Raw genomic sequence first — 26,307 nt, 5'->3', positions numbered from 1 at the left:
ACCCCCCCAATGGTAGACCCAAAGTTACGCCCTTGGATGAACTTATAAACTTATTCCAATATTGCTGCTCAATATATTAACTAAGAAGACATGAAGCATTATTTCTAATATGATGCATGGTAAGTCTTGAAATTCAATACAGTGTAGAGCAATATAGAGTTATCTTGCAATATTTATTTATAAATTTGACGATACTGAGTTACTGATTAGCTTCAGATCGGGTGATTTTAGGTCAGTATTTTGGTTGTTAGTGATGCCAGAGGGAAATATTATTTCGGCACTCAAACACTTCTGGTGGACTGATGGTAGTTTAGAATGCAATGAGCAATCCAGTCATTATAAAGATCAGCGGTGTATTTACAGAGTAATACAAAGATAATTATTGCTAAAAGAGTATGTCAATAATATGAAATTTTATTTGCATTGCCATGTTATTTGTGCTAAACATGTTATTTAATGTTGATAAGAAGTACTACAATTTCCCCACATTTTCCATTCCAATAATTTTAATACACTTTTGATTAACTTGTCAGCTTTTGTATCTACAGCAGAACTACGCACCACAGTCTCTGATGTACTGGTAAAAAAAAGGTTCATAAAGGTTTACTGATGCACATACTGAGGTATACTGACTAGCATAAAATATCAACTCTAAATGTGTCCATTACAGTAGAAGGATGAATGTGTGTATCTCGGCATAATATAATTTATAGAACGAGTTATATTCTATCCACGTTAGAAACAATAAGATAATGATTTCATTGGCCACATTAGAGCCAATCAGAGGCTTTGAAATGTTAATCCCGCCCTCCACCTCATGCTTTGCATCTATCATCTCCCGTCTATGATCATCTCCCATCCGTTTCTTCCTTTGTTTGATTTACCGCATTTTTATTTATTTATTTATTTTTAAATTTAGTCTTATTTCTAATGCTATTTTTTAGTTAAATTATATATAATTAGAGGTTCTAGACAAGATTAAAAAGAATCACCAGTGTAGAAAAATGATCCAGAGAAATATATTTTTTATTGCGCTTTTTCAGTGTACATATGACATTTTTATAATGTTAATAAAAATAAACTCAGTGTTATAAAAATGCTAGTAGTTTAAACAAAGCTTCATTTATACAGTTTGTACATATAATATTGTAAGTCTAAAGCCATCACAAATCCTATAAAATAAAATAAAAACTTGATCACAGAGCAATCAACAAGTAAAAAACTGAGAACATATCTGCAAAAAGTTATAAACATTTTAACTATATTAATAGTATGACTGTAAGATATTTAAAATGTAAAAAAAAAAAAAAAAAAAAAAAAAGAATTCCAATTAAGAAAAATCATCATCTGTCTTGACTTGGCAAAAACACGGCCATTCTTTTATAAGACATTGAACACATTTTATTGATTTTTATTAACTAAGTGCCCATTTACACCCTTTATTACACTGTTTTTCAGCACCAACAGAATAATATAATAACGTTAAACAGTTTCATGTAGAGTTGTGTTAACGGTCCAGTTTTTCGCGCTTTTTTGAAGCTTTGATTGTGTTTACAGTGTGCAATATAGGCTAACGTATTCATGTTTCACGTGTAAAAACACAGTATTTTTCACACAATTCACTTATCTTAATACTGCTGTTTTCACTGTCATAAAAACGGGCTGATGACTTCCTTGTTCTATAAAGTCCCTCCATCAGAAATATGTGGCGAGTTCTGATTGGGTCAGGGTTTCCTGTGTTGTGATTAGACACCAGCTGCGTGTGCTGCCCTCCTGGTAACGCGATTGGACTAGTTTTGAGAAGCAAGTGGGCAGGAGCATGTGCTGGAGATGTACTTCTAATCACAGGAGCGTTTTTACTGATGAGATGCACATGAAAATCACATTTGTTTTTTTGCACAGCCCTAACATCTAGTTAACAAAGCTAAACAGCGTTGCCCTTCGTGTAATAAGTTACAGAAACTGTTAAACGCACCAACAAAGGTGATTGGACTCTGAGATGAAAATTACAGCGTTTCGATGACATGGCGACAAACCAGGGGCATAGATTACGCGGGGGACATGTCTCCCCCCCCCCACACACACTTTTGATAACACGGAAATTCGTCCCCTGCACTTTTTCGGTCAAGTGTGTTCGTATAGAGGCTTTTAAGAGCTGGTGTGAATAAATAAAAATTTAAACTCAAAGAGACAGGGTAGTTAACACAAAACTCCTCATATGGGCAACAGCGTCCAACTGTCGCTTTACAAAAACAGTTGTTTTCACAGAAAAACCTTTTATACAGTCTATGAGAAAAACAGGCACGATTGCGACAATATGTGTTTTTTTCAAGTCATCTCCAGCAGGTGATAAAGTATATGAAAAATGCTATTATTACAGTATAAAAACTATTCTGCCTTATTATGTGATTGAGTGTGTTTGTAGTATATAAACAAATCATTATTTGTTATTGTCCAGCGGTTATAGGTTTCTAAGCCAATTAAAAGCTAGAAATTAGAGAAAAATTTAAGTTGCCTATAGTATCCTACCAGTCAGAAGTTTTTGAACAGTAGGCTTGTTAATGTTTTATAAAGAAGTATCTTCTGTTCACCAAGCCTGCATTTATTTGATAAAGTACAGCAAAACAGTACAATTTTGAAATATTTGTCTAGCCAATTTAAAGCAAGACATTTTTCTATTTTAATATATTTCAAAATGTAATTTATTGAGATTTCAAAGGTTTTTTTTTTTTTTTTTTTTTTGCATCATTACTCCAGTCACACAAATTCTGATATTCTGCTAAAGAACAAAACACTTATGAACACTTATTATGATAATGGTAGAAACAGCTGAGTAGAATATTTTTAAGGTTTCTTTGATGAATAGAAAGTTCAGAAGATTTATCTGAAATATATTTTCTTTTTGTTGTAAAATTATGCCTTTATCATCCCTTGTAAAATAAAAATTATACTGACTCTAAGCTTTTAAATTGAATAGTGTATAATGTTGCGAAAGCTTTTTATTTCACATAAATGCTGATCTTTGGATCCTTTTATTCATCAAAGAATGCTGAAAAAAAGTGCTCATCTGTTTTAAATATTGATAATCAGCAAATCAGCATATGAGAATGATTTCTGAAGGATGTTTTTTTTTTTTTTATAGTAAAAATATTTCAAAGAAATGCAGGGTTGGTGAGCAGAAGAGACTTCTTTAAAAACATAAAACAATCTTACTGTTCAAAAACTGTTGACTGATATCATTGACTGTTGACTGTTGACTGACTGTTGAGGCTATATAGATAGAAACATTATATTGTAATGTTTTATATATATGGATATGTAATGTATGTATGTGTGTGTGTAATTTCTGTCCCCCTCACTTCTGAAAAGATGGCTACGCCCCTGCGACAAATACAAACCCAGCTCTGTGGTCCAAACGGGTCGTTTTTTGTAGGCGAATTCTGTTAAATAAAATATCTCGCTTGGCATTGAGCTTTAGAATTTCACACATATTATTTATACTCTAACAACATTATTATACACTAACTAAAGTTTAAAACATGGGATCACGAAGAACGGGACCTTTAAACATAAGTGCTCACTGGAGAAAATATTGTACTAATTATTATAGATATTTGTTTGCTTACATACATTAAAATGTGTACAGATAATACAGTGCATTTCTCTAAAGTATTTCAATCAAGCATGTGCATAAGCAGTTCATTCATTATCATTTCTTAAGCAATGCAAGCGTTACTCTGTCTGCTGCTGTGAATCTCTTTTAGCCGTCTTGTGTCTTCTCAGGGACCTTTAAACAGATCAGAGAAGATGATTTATGCAGCTGATGTGAATAACAGACACCTCTGATTTGAGCTCATTCTGCTGATGATTTACTGTTCTAAGATCATGATTAACCTGATACTCACGCAACTGATCTGAATCACTTAAAACATATTTATAATGTAACATATTCAATATGTGCCACAGTCTGCAGGAACAAGTGCAAATTCTTACGTTTTTTTTTCTTCTTCATAATAGGTTGAGCATAAGTTGCATCCTCAACTTCAGCAACAGCATCTAAAGAACATAAATGATCAATGACAATAAAATAATTATACAATATATTATTTTACCATTTCACCAACAAGCCACAAATCTTTAGAAATCATTGAGATCTGTGGCAGAAACGGTGCATGATGGTTATTTGGTAAGGTTAGACCATGAAGCCTTTTAACATAATGAAATAAATTTTTGTGAGTGAAAAACAATGGCATTCTCAAAACTTAGAAAAGTTGATGGGTCCTTAAAAAAAGTCATAAAAAGACAATTAAACTCTGAAAGGCTATGATTTTATTGAATAAAAATGAACACTTCACAGTTCAAAAACAGCTGCTGTGCCTACTGCTGTTACAGTTGAAACCCCTGTATTTCTGCTGTTCCAAAAGCGCCTTCTGCTGCCAGATAATCAATGTGCATATCTTTTTTTTTTTTTTTTTCTGCTTCTGTTCTGATAAAAGTGAAAATCAACCCATTTTTTATCCAGCAAATACACAGAGTTGTAAATGTGAACTTGTGGATCGATAAGAAGATAATTGTTAAAATTTTTCATATTGCATTCAGGCATCTTATTTATTTAATACACTATAATATTAGATTGATAATAATTGCTGCTTTATAATGTAAAAGAACCAATATGTGCCACAATCTGCAGGAACAAGTGCAAATTCTTACATGTTTTATTCTTCTTCCTAATAGATTGAGCATAAGTTGCATCACCAACTCCAGCAACAGCATCTGAAGAACACAAATAATCAATAAGAACAAAATCATTATAAAACATTACTTTTACATTTCCTCAACAAGCCACATGACTTTATGAATCATTCTGATCTGTAGCAGAGATCGTGCATGACGGTTATTTCATAAGGTGAGTGCAGGGGTCACTAACTGACAGACTCCGGTCCAAACCTGGACCACGAAGCCTTTGACATAATGAAATAAATAAATGCCCAGTGCTATTTTCTAACATAATCAAATGTATATCAAGAACATCAAGTAAAACTAGAATTGTGATATGGTTTAGTGTGACAATTAAACTTCCAAAAGCTATGATTTAATTTAATAAAAATGAGGGCTGCATGTTTCAAAAACAGCTTCTGTGCTGCAGGGACGTGCAGAGAGTTCCTCAGGGGCAGGGGCTTAAATGTAAAATAGGGCCACTGTATGTGTGTGTGTGTGTGTGTGTGTGTGTGTGTGTGTGTGTGTGTGTGTATGTGTGTGTATATATATATATATATATATATATATATATATATATATATATATATATATATATATATATATATATATATATATATATATATATATAGGTCAAAAGTTTGGATACCTTACTATTTTATATTTTTGCAAGAAGTTACTTATGGTTATCAAGCCTGTATTTATTTGATCAAAATTTTAATATACTTTGAAATAAATTTTATGCAATGCTGGTTTATTATCAATGTTGGAAACCTGTGATACTTTTCACCTGTGATTATTTGATAAATAAAAAGTTAAAAAAGTACAGCAGTTATTTAAAATATAACTTTTGTAACAATATACACTACTGTTAAATAGCTTGAGGCCAGTATTTATTTTTATTTTTTATTTTTATTTTATTTTTTTTTAATACATGAGATTTTATTCAGCAAGGATTTGTTAAATTGATAGAAACAGTAATAGTAAAGATTGATAATGTTAGAAAACATCTACATTTTGAATGAATGCTGTTTTTTTTTTTTTACTTTTAATTTATTTAATCTACTTCAGAAAATAGGCTTGTGGTTGGCACTTGGGATTCATTATTTATGAAGGTTTAATGAAATATTAAATGGTGTACCATACATACTGTAAATATAAGGAAGTTTAAACATTTCTGTGTATTGTTGCCAATCAGTCTGTGATTCCTAAGCTCTGCCCAAGGCACGTCTCCAGGATCTAGGCTGTTTGCCGTGAGAATCATAAAGCTGTATCTTTCTTTCATAAATCTGATCAAACTAAAGACTCTTTTGAGATATGAAAGATGCAATACTACCATAGGTACTCAAGATTAACATGAGACTGGTGAAAAGGTGTGTGTTATGTCCCCTTTAATCTTTTAAAAAGCTTTTTGAACTATCTGAAATGGAAGCGTAAGCGTAAGTTCTACTAGGAAGACCAAATGGCACGTCACATTCCAATTAAGGTCTAAACCAATCGGATCTCAACACGAGGTATATAAAAACACACTACTTGCACCTCATTGTGTCTGCAGATACTGCCACTGTCGTTCAGCATCTCATCCAAACCAAATGTCACAGCAACCTCTCGTAGTTTCTGATTACTTAGAATCAGATGACGATATTGCGCTACCATCTCCAGCGGCTACTAGGGGTAGCATTCGTCTCCAAAACCGTGATTCTCCGTGGACCCAGTGGTCCTCAGAAGGAATTATAAATACACTCCAGGCTGTCAGTATTCCAGTCAACCAAGATTTATCAAGAGATGATCTGGTCCTTCTGGCATTTAACACGCTGGATTCCCCACCCAATTCACCTGCAGATACAGCTCTGTCAATTTCAGGAACGACAGGGCAATCCAAAACAACTGGTAGGAAGAGGTCAGCTAAATCTTCTTCTCCCCGCCCAGTTAAGAAACACATGACACTCGTGCAGGCATCGCAACCTCCAACCAATTATGGTGCTATCGATGCCAATGCTCAATTTATTCAGGCTGTCAAAAGCCTTTCAGATACTGTAAGGTTCTAGAATCCAAAATGGCTATCTTCGAGAATGCCGTTGTTGGTTGCGCTCCAGGTTCTACTCCACCCATATTTAGTCCAGTCTTCCCTACAGCTCCTCATTTTGCTTCCAGAACAACCACATAAGTGCACCCTCTACACCCTCAGGATTACAGGCACCTAACTAGTCGGCTAGCACTTCAAGCCAGGACATCAATTCCCCACCATCGTTGTCATGTTATAATCTGTCTACTGCAGTTCCAGCACAAGCATTCAGTAGCCGTTTCGTTTCACCTGCTGCAGTAACAGTGTCACCCCTAACAAGACAAAATATTATTCAAGGAAAAGACATTAACCTAGCTTCATTGCTGCTTCCTTCACCTGCAATAGACTGTCAAATGGTCGTCTGTGGCGACGTGGCAGTTTACCTCAAAACGTCTGATCCCAGACTGCAACGGAACCTCTCATTCGGCGAATTCGTAATTGCATTCTGTATTTACAGTGATGTCTTATGTGAAGTGTTTCCTAGACGCAGAGAGGAATTAGACCTTTATTTGGCCACGATGGCAGACCTCAATCAAAGGTATGGGGTACGCTATACTAGGAATATCATAAATCCCTCTCGCAAAGTCTGCATCTCTCATTACTCTATTCAACTAAAGAATTGACTGGTCAATCACGTATAATGAACTCTTAGATCGTCATTTCGGAGGCCAGAAAATTCTGGCATGTCCCATCTGCAGCTTGCACGGTCACTCTGCACCTAATTGCCCTAAGACTTACAATAGACAAGATACAGATGCTGTCCATGGTCCTGCAGAAGTAAGCAAAATGTCAAATGCTAGAGGGCGTCCCATTATGAAATTTAACGGTTCTACTTTATGTAATAATTTCAATGAATCTGCATGTTCCTTCCCTAACTGTAAATTTGCTCATATATGTAGTTTCTGCAAGGATCCACACCCAAAATCGGTTTGCCCACAGCAGTTCAAGCTTCCTCTGAAAGTCTGTACTCTGAAAAAATTCTGAGTGGTCACCCATCCACTCCTATCAATGTCTCAGTACTCTCTTCTTATCTCTTTTCTCACCTTGAGCCGCTTTTAGTGGATTTATGAATTACTGGTCTTTCCCAAGGGTTTTGGGTAGGAGTTCTTTACCCTCTCTCTACTACATTCGTAGCAAATAATTTACAGTCTGCTCTCAATGAACCTCAATGCTCAAAAAGAGGTATATAAAGGTTATGAAATCGGTCCTCTCTCTTCTCCTCCATTTAGTCCCTTTAGGGTTAATTCACTCGAAGTTGCTACCCGCAAATATTCAGGAAAAAAACGGTTGATTTTTTACATTTTTGACAAGATTTTGTCTTCTCCCCATTCTAATTCTATCACTAGTGTTAACGAATATATTCCCTCTGAACCCTTTTCTCTGCATTACGCTTCGGTTGAAAATGCTATTCAGTTAATCAAATTAGCCGGCAAAGGTGCTTGGCTGGCTAAAGCAGATATCATGGATGCTTTTAAAATTATACCAATTCACCCCTCTGATTGGGCTCTTTTTGGCGTCAAATGAAATGCAAAATTTAACTTCACAGTCAGACTCGTGTTCAGTCCAAAAATCTTGAACTGTCTCTCAGAAGCGCTATGCTGGGTCCTGTTGAACGTATGTAAGCTCCCCTTCATCTTGCACTTACTGAACGATATCTTGCTTGTCGATTTTCCTTCTCCTAAAACTCTAGTCCTCGACACACTTAAACAGGTCTGTAGCCAAGTAAAGTTAAGTCAAGTCAAGTCACCTTTATTTATATAGCGCTTTAAACAAAATACATTGTGTCAAAGCAACTGAACAACATTCATTAGGAAAACAGTGTGTCAATAATGCAAAATGATAGTTAAAGGCAGTTCATTCTTGAATTCAGTGATGTCATCTCTGTTCAGTTTAAATAGTCTGTGCATTTATTTGCAATCAAGTCAACGATATCGCTGCAGATGAAGTGACTCCAACTGAGCAAGCCAGAGGCGACAGCGGCAAGGAACTGAAACTCCATCGGTGACAGAATGGAGAAATAAACCTTGGGAGAAACCAGGCTCAGTTGGGGGCCAGTTCTCCTCTGACCAGACGAAACCAGTAGTTCAATTCCAGGCTGCAGCAAAGTCAGATTGTGCAAAAGAATCATCTGTTTCCTGTGGTCTTGTCCTGGTGGTCCTCTGAGACAAGCTCATTACAGGGGATCTGTATCTGGGGCTCTAGTTGTCCTGGTCTCCGCTGTCTTTCAGGGCTGTAGAGGTCCTTTCTAGGTGCTGATCCACCATCTCGTCTGGATACGTACTGGATCCGGGTGACTGCAGTGACCCTCTGATTTGGAAACAGACTGGATCTGGTGGCTACGGTGACCTTGGAACAAGAGAGACAAATATTAGCATAGATGCCATTCTTCTAATGATGTATCAAGTACATCGGTGTTATGGGAAGTGTTCCCGGTTCCGGTTTACCTAATTAATGCAACCTAGAAATCCTTTAATGGATTTGGATATTAAAAGCATATCAGTATGTTATGTGTAAGCCAGGTTAAAGAGATGGGTCTTTAATCTAGACTTAAAATGCAATAGTGTGTCTGCCTCCCGAACAATGTTAGGTAGGTTATTCCAGAGTTTAGGCGCCAAATAGGAAAATGATCTGCTGCCCACAGTTGATTTTTGATATTCTAGGTATTATCAAATTGCCTACGTTTTGAGAACATAGCGGACGTAGAGGATTATAATGTAAAATTAGCTCATTCAAATACTGAGGTGTTAAACCATTCAGGGTTTTATAAGTAATAAGCAATATATTAAAATCTATACTATGTTTGATAGGGAGCCAGTGCAGTGTTGGCAGGAACGGGCTAATATGGTCATACTTCCTGTTCATAAATGCATGGATTAACATTTCTGCATTTGACATTGAGAGCATAGGGCGTAATTTAGATATATTTTTGAGATGGAAAAATGCAGTTTTGCAAATGCTAGAAACTTGGCTTTCTAAGGAAAGATTGCGATCAAATAGCACACCTAGGTTCCTAACAGATGACAAAGAATTGACAGAGCAACCATCAAGTCTTAGACAGTGTTCTAGGTTATTACAAGCAGAGTTTTTAGGTCCTATAATTAATACCTCTGTTTTTTCAGAACTTAGTAGAAAGAAATTACTTGTCATCCAGTTTTTTATATCGACTATGCATTCCATTAGTTTTTCAAATTGGTGTGTTTCACCGGGCTGCGAAGAAATATAGAGTTGAGTATCATCAGCATAACATTGAAAGCTAACACCATGTTTCCTGATGATATCTCCCAAGGGTAACATTTAAAGCATGAAAAGTAGCGGCCCTAGTACTAAGCCTTAAGGTACTCCTCGATATGATACATCTTCATTCACTGCTACGAACTGATGGCGGTCATATAAGTACGTTTTAAACCATGCTAATGCACTTCCATTAATGCCAACAAAGTGTTCAAGTCTACGCAAAAGAATGTTGTGGTCAATTGTGTCAAACGAGGCACTAAGATCCAATAAAACTAATAGCAGATCATTTGTAACTTTAAGGAGAGCAGTCTCAGTACTATGATACGGTCTAAATCCTGACTGGAAATCCTCTAAGAAGGAATATAATTGTGAGGATACCACCATTTCTAGTATCTTGGACAGAAAAGGGAGATTCGAGATTGGTCTATAATTACTGTAACTAGTTATTTTGGGTCAAGTTGTGTTTTTTTTTTTTTTTATGAGAGGCTTAATAACAGCCAGTTTGAAGGTTTTGGGGACATATCCTAATGACAATGAGGAACTAATAATAGTCAGAAGAGGATCTATGACTTCTGGAAGCATACAAGTCTTCCTCTCCTATAGTAGAGAATGAGTGGAACTGTTCCTCAGGGGGTCTATAGTGCACTGTCTGATGCGATACTGTAGCTGACGGCTGAATGGTTGCAATTTTATCTCTAATAGTATCGATTTTAGAAGTAAAGTAGTTCATAAAGTCATTACTGCTATGATGTTGGAAAATGTCAACACTTGTTTAGGCTTTATTTTTCGTTAATTTAGCCCCTGTATTGAATAAATACCTGGGGTTATGTTTGTTTTCTTCTAAAAGAGATATAGAAATACCTCTAGTTTTGTTTTCCTCCAGCTGCGCTCCATTTTTCGGGCTGCTCTCTTTAGGGTGTGAGTATGCTCATTATACCATGGTGTCATACTGGTTTCCTTAACTTTACTTAAGCGTAAAGGAGCAACTGTATTTAGATGAGTCTGTAGTTTCTTTTACATCATCAAGTTGTTCTGGGGTTTTGGATATGCTAAGGCCTGCAAAAAATGCAGGCCTCTCTCCCAATTGAGAAGCTCCTCAGAATAAGATCGATCATGGAGACTTTTTTGTCACTACGCAGCATTTGAAAACGTGACATTCTTTATCTTCTCGGTCATCTAAATTATGCTATGAGCATAATCCCCCAAGGCAGATCTTTTATATCTCGTCTGTTAACTTTAGCTCATTCAGTACCGAACCTATACGATTCGCTTCGCTTAGACGAAGGATGTTTATTCGATCTCAAATTCTGGACTCTTGCTAAATAATTGGAACGGCATCTCTTTTTTCTATAATGACGTTTCAGAATCGTCTAATGATTTAAAACTTTTGACAGACGAGGGACAAGGCCTTGTGGGAATTGTAGTGCCTGCGGTGAGGTGCCTATGGGGAAGTGAGATCACTAGTGGAGACCCAGGGAAACATAGAACAGACACCGTGACATTACCCTCTCCACTACGGAGCAGCTACCAGATGCTCCACCCGAACATAAGAACAACCCAAGGAACACAGAGACCAGGAGGGAGGTGGACCAGCGGAGGACCAGGGGGAGGGCAGACTGCCAGGTAATAGAGGGTAACAAAGACAGGAAGTGCAAAAAACAAAAACAAAATAACAACAAGGAGACCAGGAGGGAGGTAGACTGGCGGAGGACCAGGGAGAGAGACGGAGGGCCAAGTCCATAGAGGGAAACAAAGAGAAAACAAAAAAACTAAAACAAAACAACAACAAAACACAAGGCCAGGAGAGAACAGAAAGTTCAGGGGCCCAGGGCCAAACCGACAGGGCAGGAATCCAGGATGGAGCAAGGTGGAACTGGAGCCATGCGGTCGAGACAGAAACCCACCAAGGCGGCGCAGAAGACCACCGCATCCATGCGGGCGAGACAGAAGCCCATCAGAACACCACATCAATGCGGTCAAGACAGAAGCCCACCAGGGCGGCGCAGAAGACCACCACAGACATGTGGTCAAGACAGAAACCCACCAGGGTGGCCCAGAAGACCACCACATCTGTGCGGTTGAGACAGATGCCCACCAGGGCGGTGCAGAAGACCACCACAACCATGAAGTCAAGACATATGCCCACCAGGGCAGCGCAGAAGACCACCACAGCCGTGCGGTCAAGACAGAAGTCCACCAGGGTGGTAAAGAAGACCACCACAGCCATGTGGTCAAGACAGAAGCCCAGCAGGGCAGCGCAGAAGACCACCACAGTGGAATCGATGACACAGGAGAGGAAGTCTGGTTAGGCAAGTCTGAAACAGAGAACATGAACAGGTTAAGGGTGGCCTCTGTGGCCATGACTGGATAAGTCGAACGCTCAGAGAGTTCGGCTGAGACGTGGCGAGACTCTGGAAGTTCCGCAGAGATGAGGAGAGGCTCTGGTAGTTCCGCAGAGACGAGGAAAGGCTCTGGTAGTTCAGCAGAGACGTGGAGAGGCTCTGGTAGTTCAGCAGAGCCGTAGAGAGGCTCTCTGGTAGTTCAGCAGAGACGTGGAGAGGCTCTGGTAGTTCAGCAGAGACGTGGAGAGATCAATGGTGACTTGCCTTTGCCCATGAAGATAGTTGATAACTTGACTTTGCCCATGAAGAACACTGGTGACTTGCCTTTTCTCATGAAGATCAATGGTGACTTGCCCTTGCCCATGAAGATCAATGGTGACTTGACTTTGCCCATGAAGAACACTGGTGACTTGACTTTGCTCATGACCCTGACACCTGACTCTGGAGGGTCAACGGGAAACTGACCCGACTCTGGAGGGTCAACGGGAAACTTACCCGACTCTGGAGGGTCCACGGGAACCTGACTTGACTCTGGAGGGTCAACAGGAACCTGAATCGACTGGAAGGTCAACTGTGGCTGTCATCTTGAGCAGAGGCGCTGGACAGATGGCCATCTTATGCCATGACTCTAGGCCGGCAGCCATCTTGTGCAGTGGCACTGGGCCGGTGGCCACCTTGCTGTGGCGCTGGGCCGGCATCCACCTTGCGCCGTGGCCCTGGGATGGCAACCACCTTGTGCTGTAGTGCTGGGCTGGTGGCCATACTGTGCAGTGGTGCTGGGCTGGCGGACCTCCTGTCTGTAGACCCCTGTGTAGAGTCGGCCATCCCACCGGGAGAGACAGGTGTGGCTGTGGTATTCCACAGAGACCGATGTTGTAGGTAAAAAATGAACTCCCAAAAATCCAAAGCGTCCACCTGATCCATTTCTCTTTCTGGCACCGGCTCATCCAGACCGGCATTAAAAAGGTCTTTCAGGGCCGCATCATTATATCCCATACCACTCGCCAGGGTCCAGAACACTTGTGCCACACCACCTACCTCATTCCCCTCTTGGCGGAGGGTGGTCAATTTGATGAATCCCGCCCTCCGCTCCTGCACACTGGCTGGGGAACAGACACGAAATTCCACACCGCTGGATCTAGACATGATGGAGTCCTTCTGTAACGATCGGGAACACAGGAACATTTGGATTACATTTTAATGGGTAATCCAAAATCAGAATGCAACAAGCAGGGGGTCAAAACAAAAAATCAGTCCAAAACACAAACAAACAAACGAACAGGTACAGGAACTCAAAAACTAGGAATGCGAGGAAACTGGGTGACGGAAAGTAAGGACTCCATGAAACAAACAGAAACAGACCGGTTAAAATAGGCAGGGTAATGACTATGAAGTGAAGACACCTGAGTGCAATTAACAGGAGTGCAATTACTGTGATGGAGGGACAAGGCCTTGTGGGAATTGTAGTGCCTGCGGTGAGGTGCCTATGGGGAAGTGAGACCACTAGTGGAGACCCAGGGAAAGACAGAACAGACACCATGACACCCCTGGTTTAGTGGTCCGACCATAATAGTGATGAAGCTTGACTTTGTGTTTCTCTCACCTCTATCTGTGTTCTGCTTCAGTTCAGAGTACAAAGTGTCTCCAGACTCACTGCTCTTCCCTGAGAGAGAACAACAGAGAGGCAACGAATCAACATAATGTTATACAATTGCAACACTAATAAATAATAATCCATGATAAGAGAGGTCAGAACATTTTATTTTATTTAGTAGCAGGTTTTAATAAAATGTTTTATTTTACACACTTTTCCACATGAACTGTAACATACTCATGGCAACATTTGAGACCATCTCTTTATTTACCTCTGTGTTTTTCCTTAGATTTCATTTCAATCAGAACATCAGAAAGTCCAGCACCTTTCATGAAAAAAAAAAGAAAAAAAAAAGGTTGGTTATCTGACTCTCTAGTGTGTTTTTTTTATCATCTCTTAATCTCTCAACACCTCTTTTTTTAAATACCCAGACTCACTCATTTCAGTAAAATCATACAGATGTAATTGTTGCATTTAGATTTTTGCAACATTTCTAAAATTAAGCAATTCATTAAGCATCAACTGGCTCTATCAAGCCCTGTTTACAATGTTTATTTTTCTCATATTATAAAATGATTATATCCAAGTTAAATTTGATGAATCATTGTCTTTAGATGCAGCTTGTCGTATGTTAACCTTTGCCTTTGGTTTTCTTCTTGTCCTGTATATTGATCTCTGCGTAAGTCAAATCACTGGGTCCTGCAGGATTAATATCTACAAAACAGAAGATCAGTCAGATTATTCAGAACAATCTGGAAATATTGTACTTCAGGAAAAACTGAATCTTAGCTTTACTTTTGCATTTCTTTACTCTTTTTCCGACTTCTGAGTATGTCACATTATTTGAATCTGCAATGGTGTCTTCTGGGAAACAAAAAAAATATATAATTAAATAAAAAAAAAATTTTTATTTAATGAATTAGAAATGCTTGTAGTTTCTAGACTGATGTTTTATTTTACAGGTGAAGTTAAGAGTTTTTTTTTTTTTTTTTACCTTTGTCCATCTTTTTCTTAACAGTGACCTCTGAATATGTGACATCTGCCAAGGGCTCTGAATCATCTGAAACAAACAAATCAAGCCAATGTGACTGAACGATTGTTAATTTTGTGTGATGTGTAGATTAATTTTATAATAAGGATAAGGAATCAACCTTTATCTCTATTTTTCACTGTAGTCACGTCATCATAAATGTGATCAGGATCTGCTGGACATCAAACATGCATTTGAGGTAAAATGCAAAGTAGTGTTGAAGAGGAAAAAAAGCATGCTTGTGTATGTGTGTATAAAATTAGTTACTGAGGCTGACCAGACTGTAGAGGAAAGTTCTCCAGTTGAGCTTGTGCAGATTGATTTGGGACTGATGTCTGGTTAATGTTACGCTGCTGATCTATAACAGAAACAAAGAGCATTATGATCACTCGAGAGGATCTGCAGTGACTCTTTAGTCTGATATTTAGATCTTCTCATGATTCTTTACTCAGAAACTTTATTGCTGCTGTTCAGTTGTATTAATCATGTTCTGAAGTGCTCCACACCTTTGTTCTTCTTGTATCTCCACATCAGCAGCAGTGAGAGGAAGAACAACAGACAAACACTCAATCCCACAACCACACCAGTGACCAGACGAGAAGATGAAGCTGCTGAGACCGGAGAACATGATCAGATCTGTTCATTAGTGACACACTGTATCATAATATTACAATAACACATCAAATCACTCATTATTTTAAGACTTCTGACTTTACTCCCTGTGTCTCTGCTGGTTATAACATGCATTTCATCAGAAAAATAGAGTTTATGTTTACATCCAGCACATTCTAATAAAACTTTACTTAAAAAATGAAGTGTGTTGAAAACAAATAAACAGACAAAACTGATAATTACTTAATTGTAAATGCATCAGTGCATATATTGTAGTGTCTGGAAATTTGGAAGCGTCTGGAAGTGTTTATAATATTTACTCACCATTAACAGACAGATTTATTGGTTCACTCTCCTGTGATGAGTTTGGTCTTCCATCTCTCTGTCCTCTACACGTGTACTGATCCTGATCAGACTCATTCAGTCCTCTGATAGTGAGAGTGTTTCTGTCTACAGTGTAACGCTCAGACAGGTGTAACTTTACACTGTTGTTTCCTCCTTTATTCCACTCATATTCCCAGTCACTGTGATTAGAGTTTATCACACACGTCAGATTGACCGTCTCTCCAGTTAACACAGAACTGTCTGGAGTCACAGTCAGTGTAGATGTTGGTAAATCTGTGAAGAAAGACAAAAATATATAAACAGCCATTTCAGTGGAAATAATTACTTTGTAAGTGCGTTACAAAACTATATAGTTTATACATTAATGTTATATCTATTTAATTTGTGCAAGTAAAATCTTGCTCTTTACATTCTGTACTAGCTCGTAGACTCATTGTTAACTGAATGCAATAAGTCTATACATCTATTGTTTTGTCAGAAAAATGCCTATTTTCGTGCTGTTATGAAGAAATTAATGTGTTCAACTAATACTATTTGTCTAAAAGCCATATCAATTATCGAATAGTGATTTTTGTCCTTTTTAACAGTCTCTGATCCTCATTCACTGTCAATGAAAAGAGAAGCCAGGACATTCAGCTTTAAATAATCTCATTGTGTTCCAGGGAAGAAAGTCATACAGTTCAGTAAAAATGTAAGTGTGAGTAAATTATGACACATTTCCTTTTTGGGCAAACTATTACTCCAAGAAATGGTTTACTTTTTTTTAGAAATTTAAATCTTTCAGGCACAAATAGGATTAAATACATGTCATCATCAGGGTGACATTCATTGTTGAGATGAAGCTTTTAAACAGTGTATGCTGCCATCACTGTAAATATGCCTCTATCACTCATTTCAGTACTGAACACAAAGTTTGGTTACTTACAAAACTGACAACTGCATTCTGAGCTGAATTTAGCTGCAGGTCTTTGTGTTCATCACAACTTTTTTTTTTTTTTTTTCAAAAGGAATTGCACATTGTATTTTCAATTGCGTTTTCCCAATGTGGGCACATAAACTGTGACATAATCCAAATGCAATTGCAAATCTTGCATAACCGTTCGCGAATGCACAGTGACTGCCACATTTCAAATGAAAGCGCAATGTCGTCATGGATGTAACCTGCCAAACTCAAGTGGAATTGCAATTCCTTTTGCATTTGGATTTCCAATGTCTACATGGAAATCTGTGAATCAGTGTGAGAGGCGGGACTATACTAGAGGGTTTGTTTGTATTGGGAGGTGATGTCACTCACAAGCTGCGTCCCAATTGAGACTTAGGTCCCTGCAGAGCAAATGTGGGCGTTAATCACCTTGTGGGTGTTTTCAAACTGCTGGGTGTTTCTAAATCATGCAAACAAAATGATTCCCCTTACCTAACCCCACCCCTAAACTTAACCTCACTATGACATCAGCCAATCAGGTATCATGGTGTAAAAACACCCTGATCTGGTAACTCCCATTACTTTCCTGCAGAGACCTATACTTGTCCCAATTCATAGGCTATTGAATTGGGGGGGGCAAGATGGCGTTCATCTGTGCAGACACATTTTGATCATGCCGTCAGACAATTACGAGATTAACATGAAACTACTTATGAAAACCCTGAGATAAGGCTCAGGTTAATACAGACATGGTGACTGATGAATGCAAAAGTGTCGACGAGATGGACACAGAATAATTTTTTCCATGCTCTCTGAGTAAAAGTCCACTGGGGGAAAAGGGGAAATTAAAGATGAACATTGATGAGAAAATTGATTCACTCATTAATGCTGTCGCTGAACTTACATCAAAATGTGACAGTACATTCATTTCAGAGAGTTTAGTCCATGGAGAAGATCTTGGGAAATACGGCTTCTTCTATTACCTCTCTTTCTACCAATGTAAGTGGACTGCTACGTGAGAGTAGTTCCCACAAAGAGAAGATTCTGAAACTCAAAAAAAAAAAATGTTGCTGCGTTGCAGCGAGAAAATAAGCAACTGAAAGAGGTGTGTATGGGGATGCAGAACTACAAAGGAAGATGGGATCTCAGGATTTGCAGGGTAACGGAAAGTAATCAGACAAGTAACACATGAGATATTTTTATCAAAATCCTCTCCAAAGTGTCTCCAAAGATCGTGCACAAACTTTCAGATGTTGTGGATTCAGTTCATAGACTGGGACAGAGCTGATGGTCACTCCAGAGTGATAATTATTCAGTGAATTATTAGGATTTCCCTACATTGAATGCCCGTTGTCAGCAGTTATGGATACATATTGGGTCATCGCAAGGTTGTTCTATACTGGTTAATTAGTTAATTTGTTGTAATGGCTTATTACAAGTTTGGTTCCAATTAATTTATTTAAATGTCCGAGGCATTCGTGATGCTGTTAAAAGAAGAGCTATATTTATTTTTGGAAGACATACAGAAGCTCAAATACTTTTTTTTTCAAGAGACTCATCCTTGTGACTCTGATTCAAATTTTTGGAAAACCCAATGAGGAGATTATGCAATTTTTAGTCATGGATCCTATCACTCAGCAGGTGTCTCATTTTTCTTTAACAAATTCAAAAAGGCAATGTTTTGGAGTCTATTCGTTCAGACAACGGAAGATGGATTATACTGACTGTTATTGCTCGAGTACACAATTTAGAAATGTTTAAGAAGATTTGTGATACAATAACAGGTTTAAAGAAGAAGTTTAAGGATGGATATGTAATTATTGGTGGTGATTTCAGCGATGCTCTAGATGATTCTGTTGACCGCTTTCCACCCAAACATAGTTCACGTATTTCGGATTTATTTGATTTTATAACTGCCACATTAAAAGTTTCTGATGTGTGTAGATATTTGAATCCCAATCATTATGACTATACTTGGAATAATAGCACTTTTTCATAAAAATCAAGAGTAGATTACTAGTTGATTTCTTATGACTTAATCAACTATGTTTCAGAAACAAGAATTACTTGTGACCCTCTATCAGATCACAATTGATATAAATCTGTTTTGATGGGTGTAAGAGTAATATGATTCATGGATACTGGAAATTTAACAACCGTCTACTTTCTGGTGATTATTTTGTGGAACAAGTTAAATTGAAAGCAAATATTTTTGAAAATAATAATTAAAATTTTATTCAAAAGTGGGAGTTATTTAAATTTAAAGTCAGGGTAATTGCTATGAGGTAAAGAATTAAAGACAAATAAACTTAAGAAGATTATAGAGATAACTGAGCAACTTAATACTTTAATTAAACAAAATACTCTACCTGAAGATGACAAGTCTAAATTATATCTTCTTAATTTAGAAATAGATAATCTATATATAGAACTAGCTAAAGGTGCTTATTTGAGATCAAGAGCCAAATGGTTTGAGAAAGGGGAAAGGAATACTAGTTATTTCTCTTGAAAAAGAAATTATACAAGAAACTCTATTTCATCTTTGAATATGAATAGAAGAATCTCTAATAATCCTTAAGATATAGCATATTTTGTGTATTCCTTTTATGAAAAACGTTATATTTCCCATTCTGACAATGGAAAAATAAGCACTTTTTTACAAGCAGTTAAACCTTTTGTTCCAACAGTTTCTAATGATTATACTATATATTGTGAAGATGATATTTCCAAAGCTGAAATCTCTAAATCTCTTTTTTCAATGAAGAAAGGAAAATCCCCGGGATCAGATGGGTCAACTGTTGAATTTTATTGTGCCTTTTGGGATCTGATAGAAAACCCTTTATTTAGCATGTACTGTATAAAGAATGGTTGGAACAGAAAGAAATGAGCACAAAATGAAACAAGGTATTATCAGTTTAATTCCAAAACCAGACAAAGACTCCTTGATCATTGACAACTGGAGACCAATAACATTATTAAACATTGATTATCAAATTGAATCCTTAGTTTATGCTACTAGATTAAAGAGTGCTTTAAATTAAATAATTGGAGAATCTCAAACTGGTTTTATGGTGAAACGCCACATTAGTTCAAATATTAGGCTTATATTGGACCTGTTAGATCATAACCAATTTGTAAATTAAGATGCACTCATTTTATTCCAGAGTTTACATGCATTTGGTTTTGGATGTTTTACAAAGGCTTTAATAGTTCTGTTTATTACAGAACAATAATTCTAGTAGATTCCCTATCAACAGAGGAGTGAGACAGGGTTGCCCAATTTCCCCATTTTTTGTTTTTAATTGTTGTGGAACTATTAGCAATTAGTATAGTTAAAAATCCAAATTTACATGGTATAACATTATTTAATAGGCAACTTTATTTCTAAAAGATAAGACTCAAGTTAAAAACGCAATCAAATAAGTTCAAACTTTTTCTGATGCCTCGGGTCTCCAGTTAAATATTACAAAATGTGTTAAATCTTTATTTTTGTGACTAAGTTACACATAATTAAAAAATATAAATGTAATTTCAAATAAATCAGATTTTTGTTTTTTTAAGTGTTCTATATTTTTCTCAATACACCTTAGTTTATTGGACTTGATTCCATTACATACATTTGTTTGTTTTGTGCAGGACATGAATGAAGTCTGCATCAATGAGGCCACTGAAGACACCACTGTTGGGATTTATGTTTTCAAACAACATGTGTCTGATGAACCAGAGGATGCTTGTGCTGTCCTTAAAAGCATGAAACGGAACATTCACACCTCAAAAAAAAATTCAAAATTCTGACATTAATTAATCACCCTCATGTCATTCCAAACCTGTAAGACCTTCGTTCATCTTCAGAAAACAAATTAAAATATTGATGATTTCCTCAATTATGAAGAGTCCTTTTTTATTTTTATTTTTATTTTTTTTACTGAACTGTAACAAGCTATTGCTCCTTTTTCACTTTTTCACATTGTGACATGTTCGGATTACTTAAATGTTTTATTTTTCTTCAGAATACACTGTTTGTTCTAACGGTTTACTATTTTGTATATGGTCTTTTAAGCCTACTTTGATAGTTAATATTTTTACAAATGTCTTGCTGTTCTTCATCCAATTTGACAATACATTATGTTTTTGTTTGAACATGCTATTGATGCATTAAAGTATTTTATTATTACTATTATAATTATTATTCTGTGTAATCAATTCATGGCAACTGTGCTCAGTCCTCCATTTGTAAATTTGTAAAGTTATAAAAATACAATGCAAAAAAAAAAAAAAAAAAAAAGGTACCAACTCTTGCTTTTTGCCTTTATTGTCAATGCCAGATGCAATTTTAGAATTTTAGAATTTAGATTTTCTATTCACACATTTGAACATGTCTACAAAACATATAGAATTAAATTAAGCAAGTTATGTTTACCCAGAGACATAATCATAATAATTGCTTTAGAGTTTCATAATATTTTTGATTAATACTAGCATTAAGAAGTCAATGAAATCACTTTAACAGTACACAATGCAATTGTGTACTGACAATCAGGAACTACAAATAATATCTTGAATCAACATTATAGTTTTTTATGATTATTATTAGTCTTAACGTGAATGAAATATGTTGGTTTGGCAAGCAATAAGTCTTTGAGAAAAAGAGGAAAATTATGTCACTTGAACACATTCTGATAATGTGGGACCGATATACAGATTAAAATTAAGTAAATTCAAAGCACTTTTCTTTCAGTGTACAGTGTTGTGGCCTATGTTTTTGTGTTTTCTACATTTGTAGGAAACTATAACTGTAGAACTGCACTGTCTGTTTACTTATTTGCGTCAATCGAAAAAGGCTTTGGGAAATAGTGAATATTAAGCTGTTAATATTAATATGAACTGATTGGCAGCTGCCTTTACCGACTACCTCCATTGATCAAAGCGTTCGGCACAGTCATCTGTGAGTGATGTCACCTCCCAATATAAACACGCCCCATAGTATAGTCCCGCCTCTCACACTAATTGACAGCTTTCCGTGTGGACATCAGAAATTCAAATGCAAAAAGAATTGCAATTCCATTTGAGATTTGGCAGGTTACATCCACGATGAAGAGTGTGAACAAGCAAATTTGGTAGGCCTAATTAATATTGCTATTAAAATGTGACAGATTTACATTTACATTTAGCAGACGCTTTTATCCAAAGCAACTTACAAATGAGGACAATTCGGTTGTTAAGTGATGACGTAAGAAGCGCTGTTTCCGGGTCCAGGCCTCAACTCGCTTCACTTGAGAGTACGACCTCAGCAGCCGTTTATGAGCACTGTTTATTTATATTAATCATTTAAGCTAAACGCTTTCAAACTTACAGTGTAAACTACATTCTCTGTGCTCACAGCGTCCCAAACACAAATAATTTTTATATATTTTTTTATTTTATTTTTATATTTTCATTGTCTGGCTATCTGGGACATCGGTTAAAGGTTAAAATTATAACTTTTTCGCTAATATTCTATCACATTGTGAGTTTATATTAGCACCTTTTGTTGTTTTCTCGTGGTAACTGATATAGTGTTTGGACACGGAAGCGCTGCTACATGACGTCAGAATAGAAGCATTCAAATCTAACAAAACATTTTATCTTTCATTTGGAATCTGGCAGCCACTGTGAGTTCGTGAAAATGCAAGGTTTGCAATTACATTTGGATTATGTCACAATTTAAGTGCCCACATGTGGAAAACACAATTGAAAATACAGTTTGAAATTCTTTCTGAAAAAAAAAAAAAAATCCTGAATGTTCTTCCATAGACTACTTTTACTAATATGTGCAATGCATAATAATTATCAACCACAAGAGACCCTTGTAAAATAAAATGTTTTTTTGCTGAGCTAAAATCTGGATGCTGTTTGTGTTCATGTAATAGTAGGGCTGGGTGATATGGCCAAAAAAATATATATCAATAAAATTTTCAGTCGATAACAATAATTTTCACTATAAATTTCAAATCCTTATTTCTTTCAAGTTTAAAGGCAGATTTCTGCTCCATAAGTGAAAGTTGTAGAAACACCATTAATTGTGGTTTTAAACTCTTAATGGTCAAAACATGACAAACATTTAACGTTTTTGAATTCTTTACAATTTTTCAGTCATTTGTTCATAACAAAATACATATTTTAATAGAAAAAATAATTTCTTAGTTTCTGCATGTTCTAATAAGTGATATTGCATCAGGTTATGAAACAGGTTTCTTGTTGCCTGACTTTCACATGTATCTTCAGCTCGGTTTGCAGTGCAGGCTGCAATAATAATATAACCCTTTTCTTTTTTTTTTTTTTTTTTTCTCTGAAATGCACATTTTGTATGCGTTAGGATGCAGATGTAAATGTATGTTCATTCTTTAAAACAGTAACATCTGCAAATATTTTAACAAACCTAATTTTTATATGGTGAAATTTAAATATTGTAACTGTTTGAGTTTTATTAAAATTAACCACTGATCTAGATCACCATAACCACAGTTAAAACCACACATACAGCAATGAAATACCATGGTAAAAATGTAACTATGTGCCTATGGTTTCTAGTATGAAAAACAGTGGTCTAAATAAATTGTAATTCACTAACGCTATAAATTAATGTCAAACAAAGCATATTATATTTAGTTACTCCTTTAACACATTTAATTCATGTCTACATTAATAAGATAATAAAGTTTGATATGAAGATCCCACATTTCGGCCACAATACCATGGTACATGCAGTGTTTCTTCTGTTTATCAGCGCTGTTTCATCTGGTTTTCATCTAGTTTAAATCAGCGAGTCATCTGTGTTCTTCTCTGAATTGAAGCATCACTCTGGATCTCACAGCTGTTTAGTTTCTCGAGTTACACATCTACTCTAGTGTTAAACATTATATCAAACATTTATAAAAATATAGTTATCGTTTTATCACCAAGCCCTATGTAGTAGAGAGGACAATGATATTAAACTCACCCTTCACTGAGAGAGAAACAGAGCTTGATTGTGATGAGTTTGGTCTTCCATTTCTCTGTCCTCTACACGTGTACTGACCCTCATCAGATGTAGTTACTGCTCTGATAGTGAGAGTGTCTGTGTTTACAGTGTAACGAACAGACGACTGTAACTTTACTCTGTCTTTATACCACTCATATCTCCAGTCTCTGTAAGACTCAATCTCACACGTCAGAATCACTCTCTCTCCAGTGAATACTGTATTGTCTGGAGTCACAGTCAGAGTAGATCTGGGTAAAGCTGTGAAGAAAGAAGAAGCAGAGCTCATTCAGTGAACAGAAACATGATCTGATCATCTGAGTTCCTGTGTTTGTGTGACACTGATGTTAAAGAGGAGAGATGTAGAGAGTGATGATCAAGTAGGAACTATTTCTCTAGTAAAGGACAATGATTGTTTAAACTGTTTCATACTGTCACTTTAACAGAGAACCTAAGCTGGGATGAGGATATCTTGTGACTCACAAGAGGCAAAATACATTGAAGTTAATGTGACAAGCCACTGAATACATGTTTATGAACAGAAAGTTCAAATTTTTGCAGAAATAAAGAGTCACTGAGCAGCTACAGAAGTCTATGTGTCTTTAGCACACAACACAGATCTGAAGACTCTTCATGTAAGAGCGCTTACACAAGCTCCAGTCACCCTCCAGAACTCACTGGAGTCACACAGATCAAAAGTGAGTGATGACATTATCTTCATTTTCAGCTGAGGTCATATTGAAACTTAGCTGTGAGTGTCAAAATTAATCTTAATTTTAATGTTTAATGTTAAAATCAGCCATGAAGTAAATACATTTTTATAAACAAGAAATAACAAGAAAATGAAGAAAAAACTCTGTACATACATTCAAATGTCATGTAAAATTGATTTTTTTTCATTTAAAATTAAAATGTGATGTAATTTAATGTGCAGCAAATGTATTTGTAAGTTAAAATATTAGGCTCGAGAACACGTCATACTGTTGAATGTGAAATATGAATTTGTTGCAGACGGATAAACAGAAGCCTTAAGAGGCTCTGCTGAGTTACATTTAAAAGTTGTAATTATTCATGTTCAAAGTTATGGCCATAGCCAGCTATGAGGTCACCGAGGTCCGGAACCTAAAAACAAAAACAAAAATAAAATTTTGTTATCTGATTGACTAATTTACACTGCCATTTAAAATACCTATTGCATATTTTGTTTATTATCTGCACCTCAGAGTGGTAATACATTATAAAACAGTAGGCTATCCAATAATTAATGAGTAACATTTCAATTTAAATTCAAATTATTAAATGGATGCCACCTTATTGGGACAATCAATTCTGGCATGAGTCCGGAACTCTCCCTCTCACCACCAGAGGGCGCCACTTCCCCATCTCCGGGACTCATTCACCTTAACACTACACACCTGGTTCACTCTGCACACCTGTTGCATCCACTTTATTTTCAACTTTTTGATTATTTACTTCATTTTCATCGAAAGTAAATGCTTTTAGGATGTGATTTGAAAAGGCAGAAAAAAAGACGAATTCAAAAGATGAATTCGAACCCGAGTCGATCAGGTCAAAATATCTATGACAGTCGGTTTATCTTCTGCGCCACTAGAGGCAACGATCAGCAAGGGTCTAAAAATATATATATATATAGTAAAGTATCAACAAACTTTGATGCAATAAATAGGGTATGATTTAAAAATGAGAATCCCTCCAAAACATCTACATTTCTGTCTCTTTTCAAGTGTCACAGTATATAATTAGTTGTATTTATAGGGGTTATTATAGCACAATTCTATAATAAGGGGTTATTTGGCCTCACTGATTTTCAAAGCCTGGCTACGACCATGTTCAAAGCCAAAGGACTTTTAAAGTGACTTTTATGAGACTTTCAGGGACAAGCGACCAATGAGGTATTTGTTTGTAAAATGTAACAAAAGTATCAGTTATAGCGTTAAATGCCATTTTGTGTTTGATTTGTGTTTGATGTTTTTGTACTTTGCTCATTTCTGGATGCAGTTCTCAAGGTGTAAAGACGACCCAAAGAATTAAACTGTTTCAAAGAAGCAGCATGTGTCTGTTGTTCTGAAGAGTTTCAATGCTCTTTCACACAGCTCAGGTTTTCTTGTTTGTAATCTCTTTCAGTTGGAAATATAGGTTCATATTTTTTTGCACTGTAGTGGCATCTTTCAAACAGACGATGTAATCTCCTGTAGTTTCTGTAGTTGTATAATGTGTTTGGGTCAGTCTTTGCTGTAGTGTGAAAGACGCTCCTGTGCAGGGTTTGAGCTCGGCTCACTGATATTCAGTGCTTAGAAATATTCAGAGCTCTTAATGAAAACTGATTAATAAGGGATTGTCCTAATATTCAGCTCTGCTTGAGTTGTTTGGTGGTGCTCAGTTTACTTTTAGGATGTTCTTACAAATCTGAGTGTGCAGAGTGTGAATTT

General features: G+C 36.5%; 1 protein-coding gene across 1 annotated transcript in view; it reads right to left on the bottom strand.

Annotated features, from left to right (window-relative positions):
- Nucleotides 1-3,124: 3,124 nt before the first annotated feature.
- The window catches only part of LOC113096657 (carcinoembryonic antigen-related cell adhesion molecule 5-like), a 66,024-nt gene continuing 42,841 nt past the window's right edge, over nucleotides 3,125-26,307 (bottom strand). Inside the window, exons 9-21 of the mRNA XM_026262069.1 lie at nucleotides 23,840-24,118; nucleotides 15,918-16,211; nucleotides 15,488-15,592; nucleotides 15,259-15,339; nucleotides 15,103-15,153; nucleotides 14,946-15,011; nucleotides 14,747-14,815; nucleotides 14,588-14,665; nucleotides 14,223-14,276; nucleotides 13,961-14,020; nucleotides 4,711-4,773; nucleotides 3,994-4,056; nucleotides 3,125-3,787 (exon numbers count right to left, since the gene is read on the bottom strand). Coding sequence (XP_026117854.1) covers nucleotides 3,780-3,787; nucleotides 3,994-4,056; nucleotides 4,711-4,773; nucleotides 13,961-14,020; nucleotides 14,223-14,276; nucleotides 14,588-14,665; nucleotides 14,747-14,815; nucleotides 14,946-15,011; nucleotides 15,103-15,153; nucleotides 15,259-15,339; nucleotides 15,488-15,592; nucleotides 15,918-16,211; nucleotides 23,840-24,118 — 1,271 coding nt within the window. The 3' untranslated portion in view covers nucleotides 3,125-3,779. The remainder of the gene's footprint in view (nucleotides 3,788-3,993; nucleotides 4,057-4,710; nucleotides 4,774-13,960; nucleotides 14,021-14,222; nucleotides 14,277-14,587; nucleotides 14,666-14,746; nucleotides 14,816-14,945; nucleotides 15,012-15,102; nucleotides 15,154-15,258; nucleotides 15,340-15,487; nucleotides 15,593-15,917; nucleotides 16,212-23,839; nucleotides 24,119-26,307) is intronic.

The sequence above is a fragment of the Carassius auratus genome, unplaced genomic scaffold, assembly GCF_003368295.1.
Source record: "Carassius auratus strain Wakin unplaced genomic scaffold, ASM336829v1 scaf_tig00216014, whole genome shotgun sequence".
Classification (NCBI taxonomy): Eukaryota; Metazoa; Chordata; class Actinopteri; order Cypriniformes; family Cyprinidae; genus Carassius; species Carassius auratus.
The sequence above is the reverse complement of the archived record's forward strand: the minus strand, read 5'-3'. Positions and strand labels throughout refer to the sequence as shown.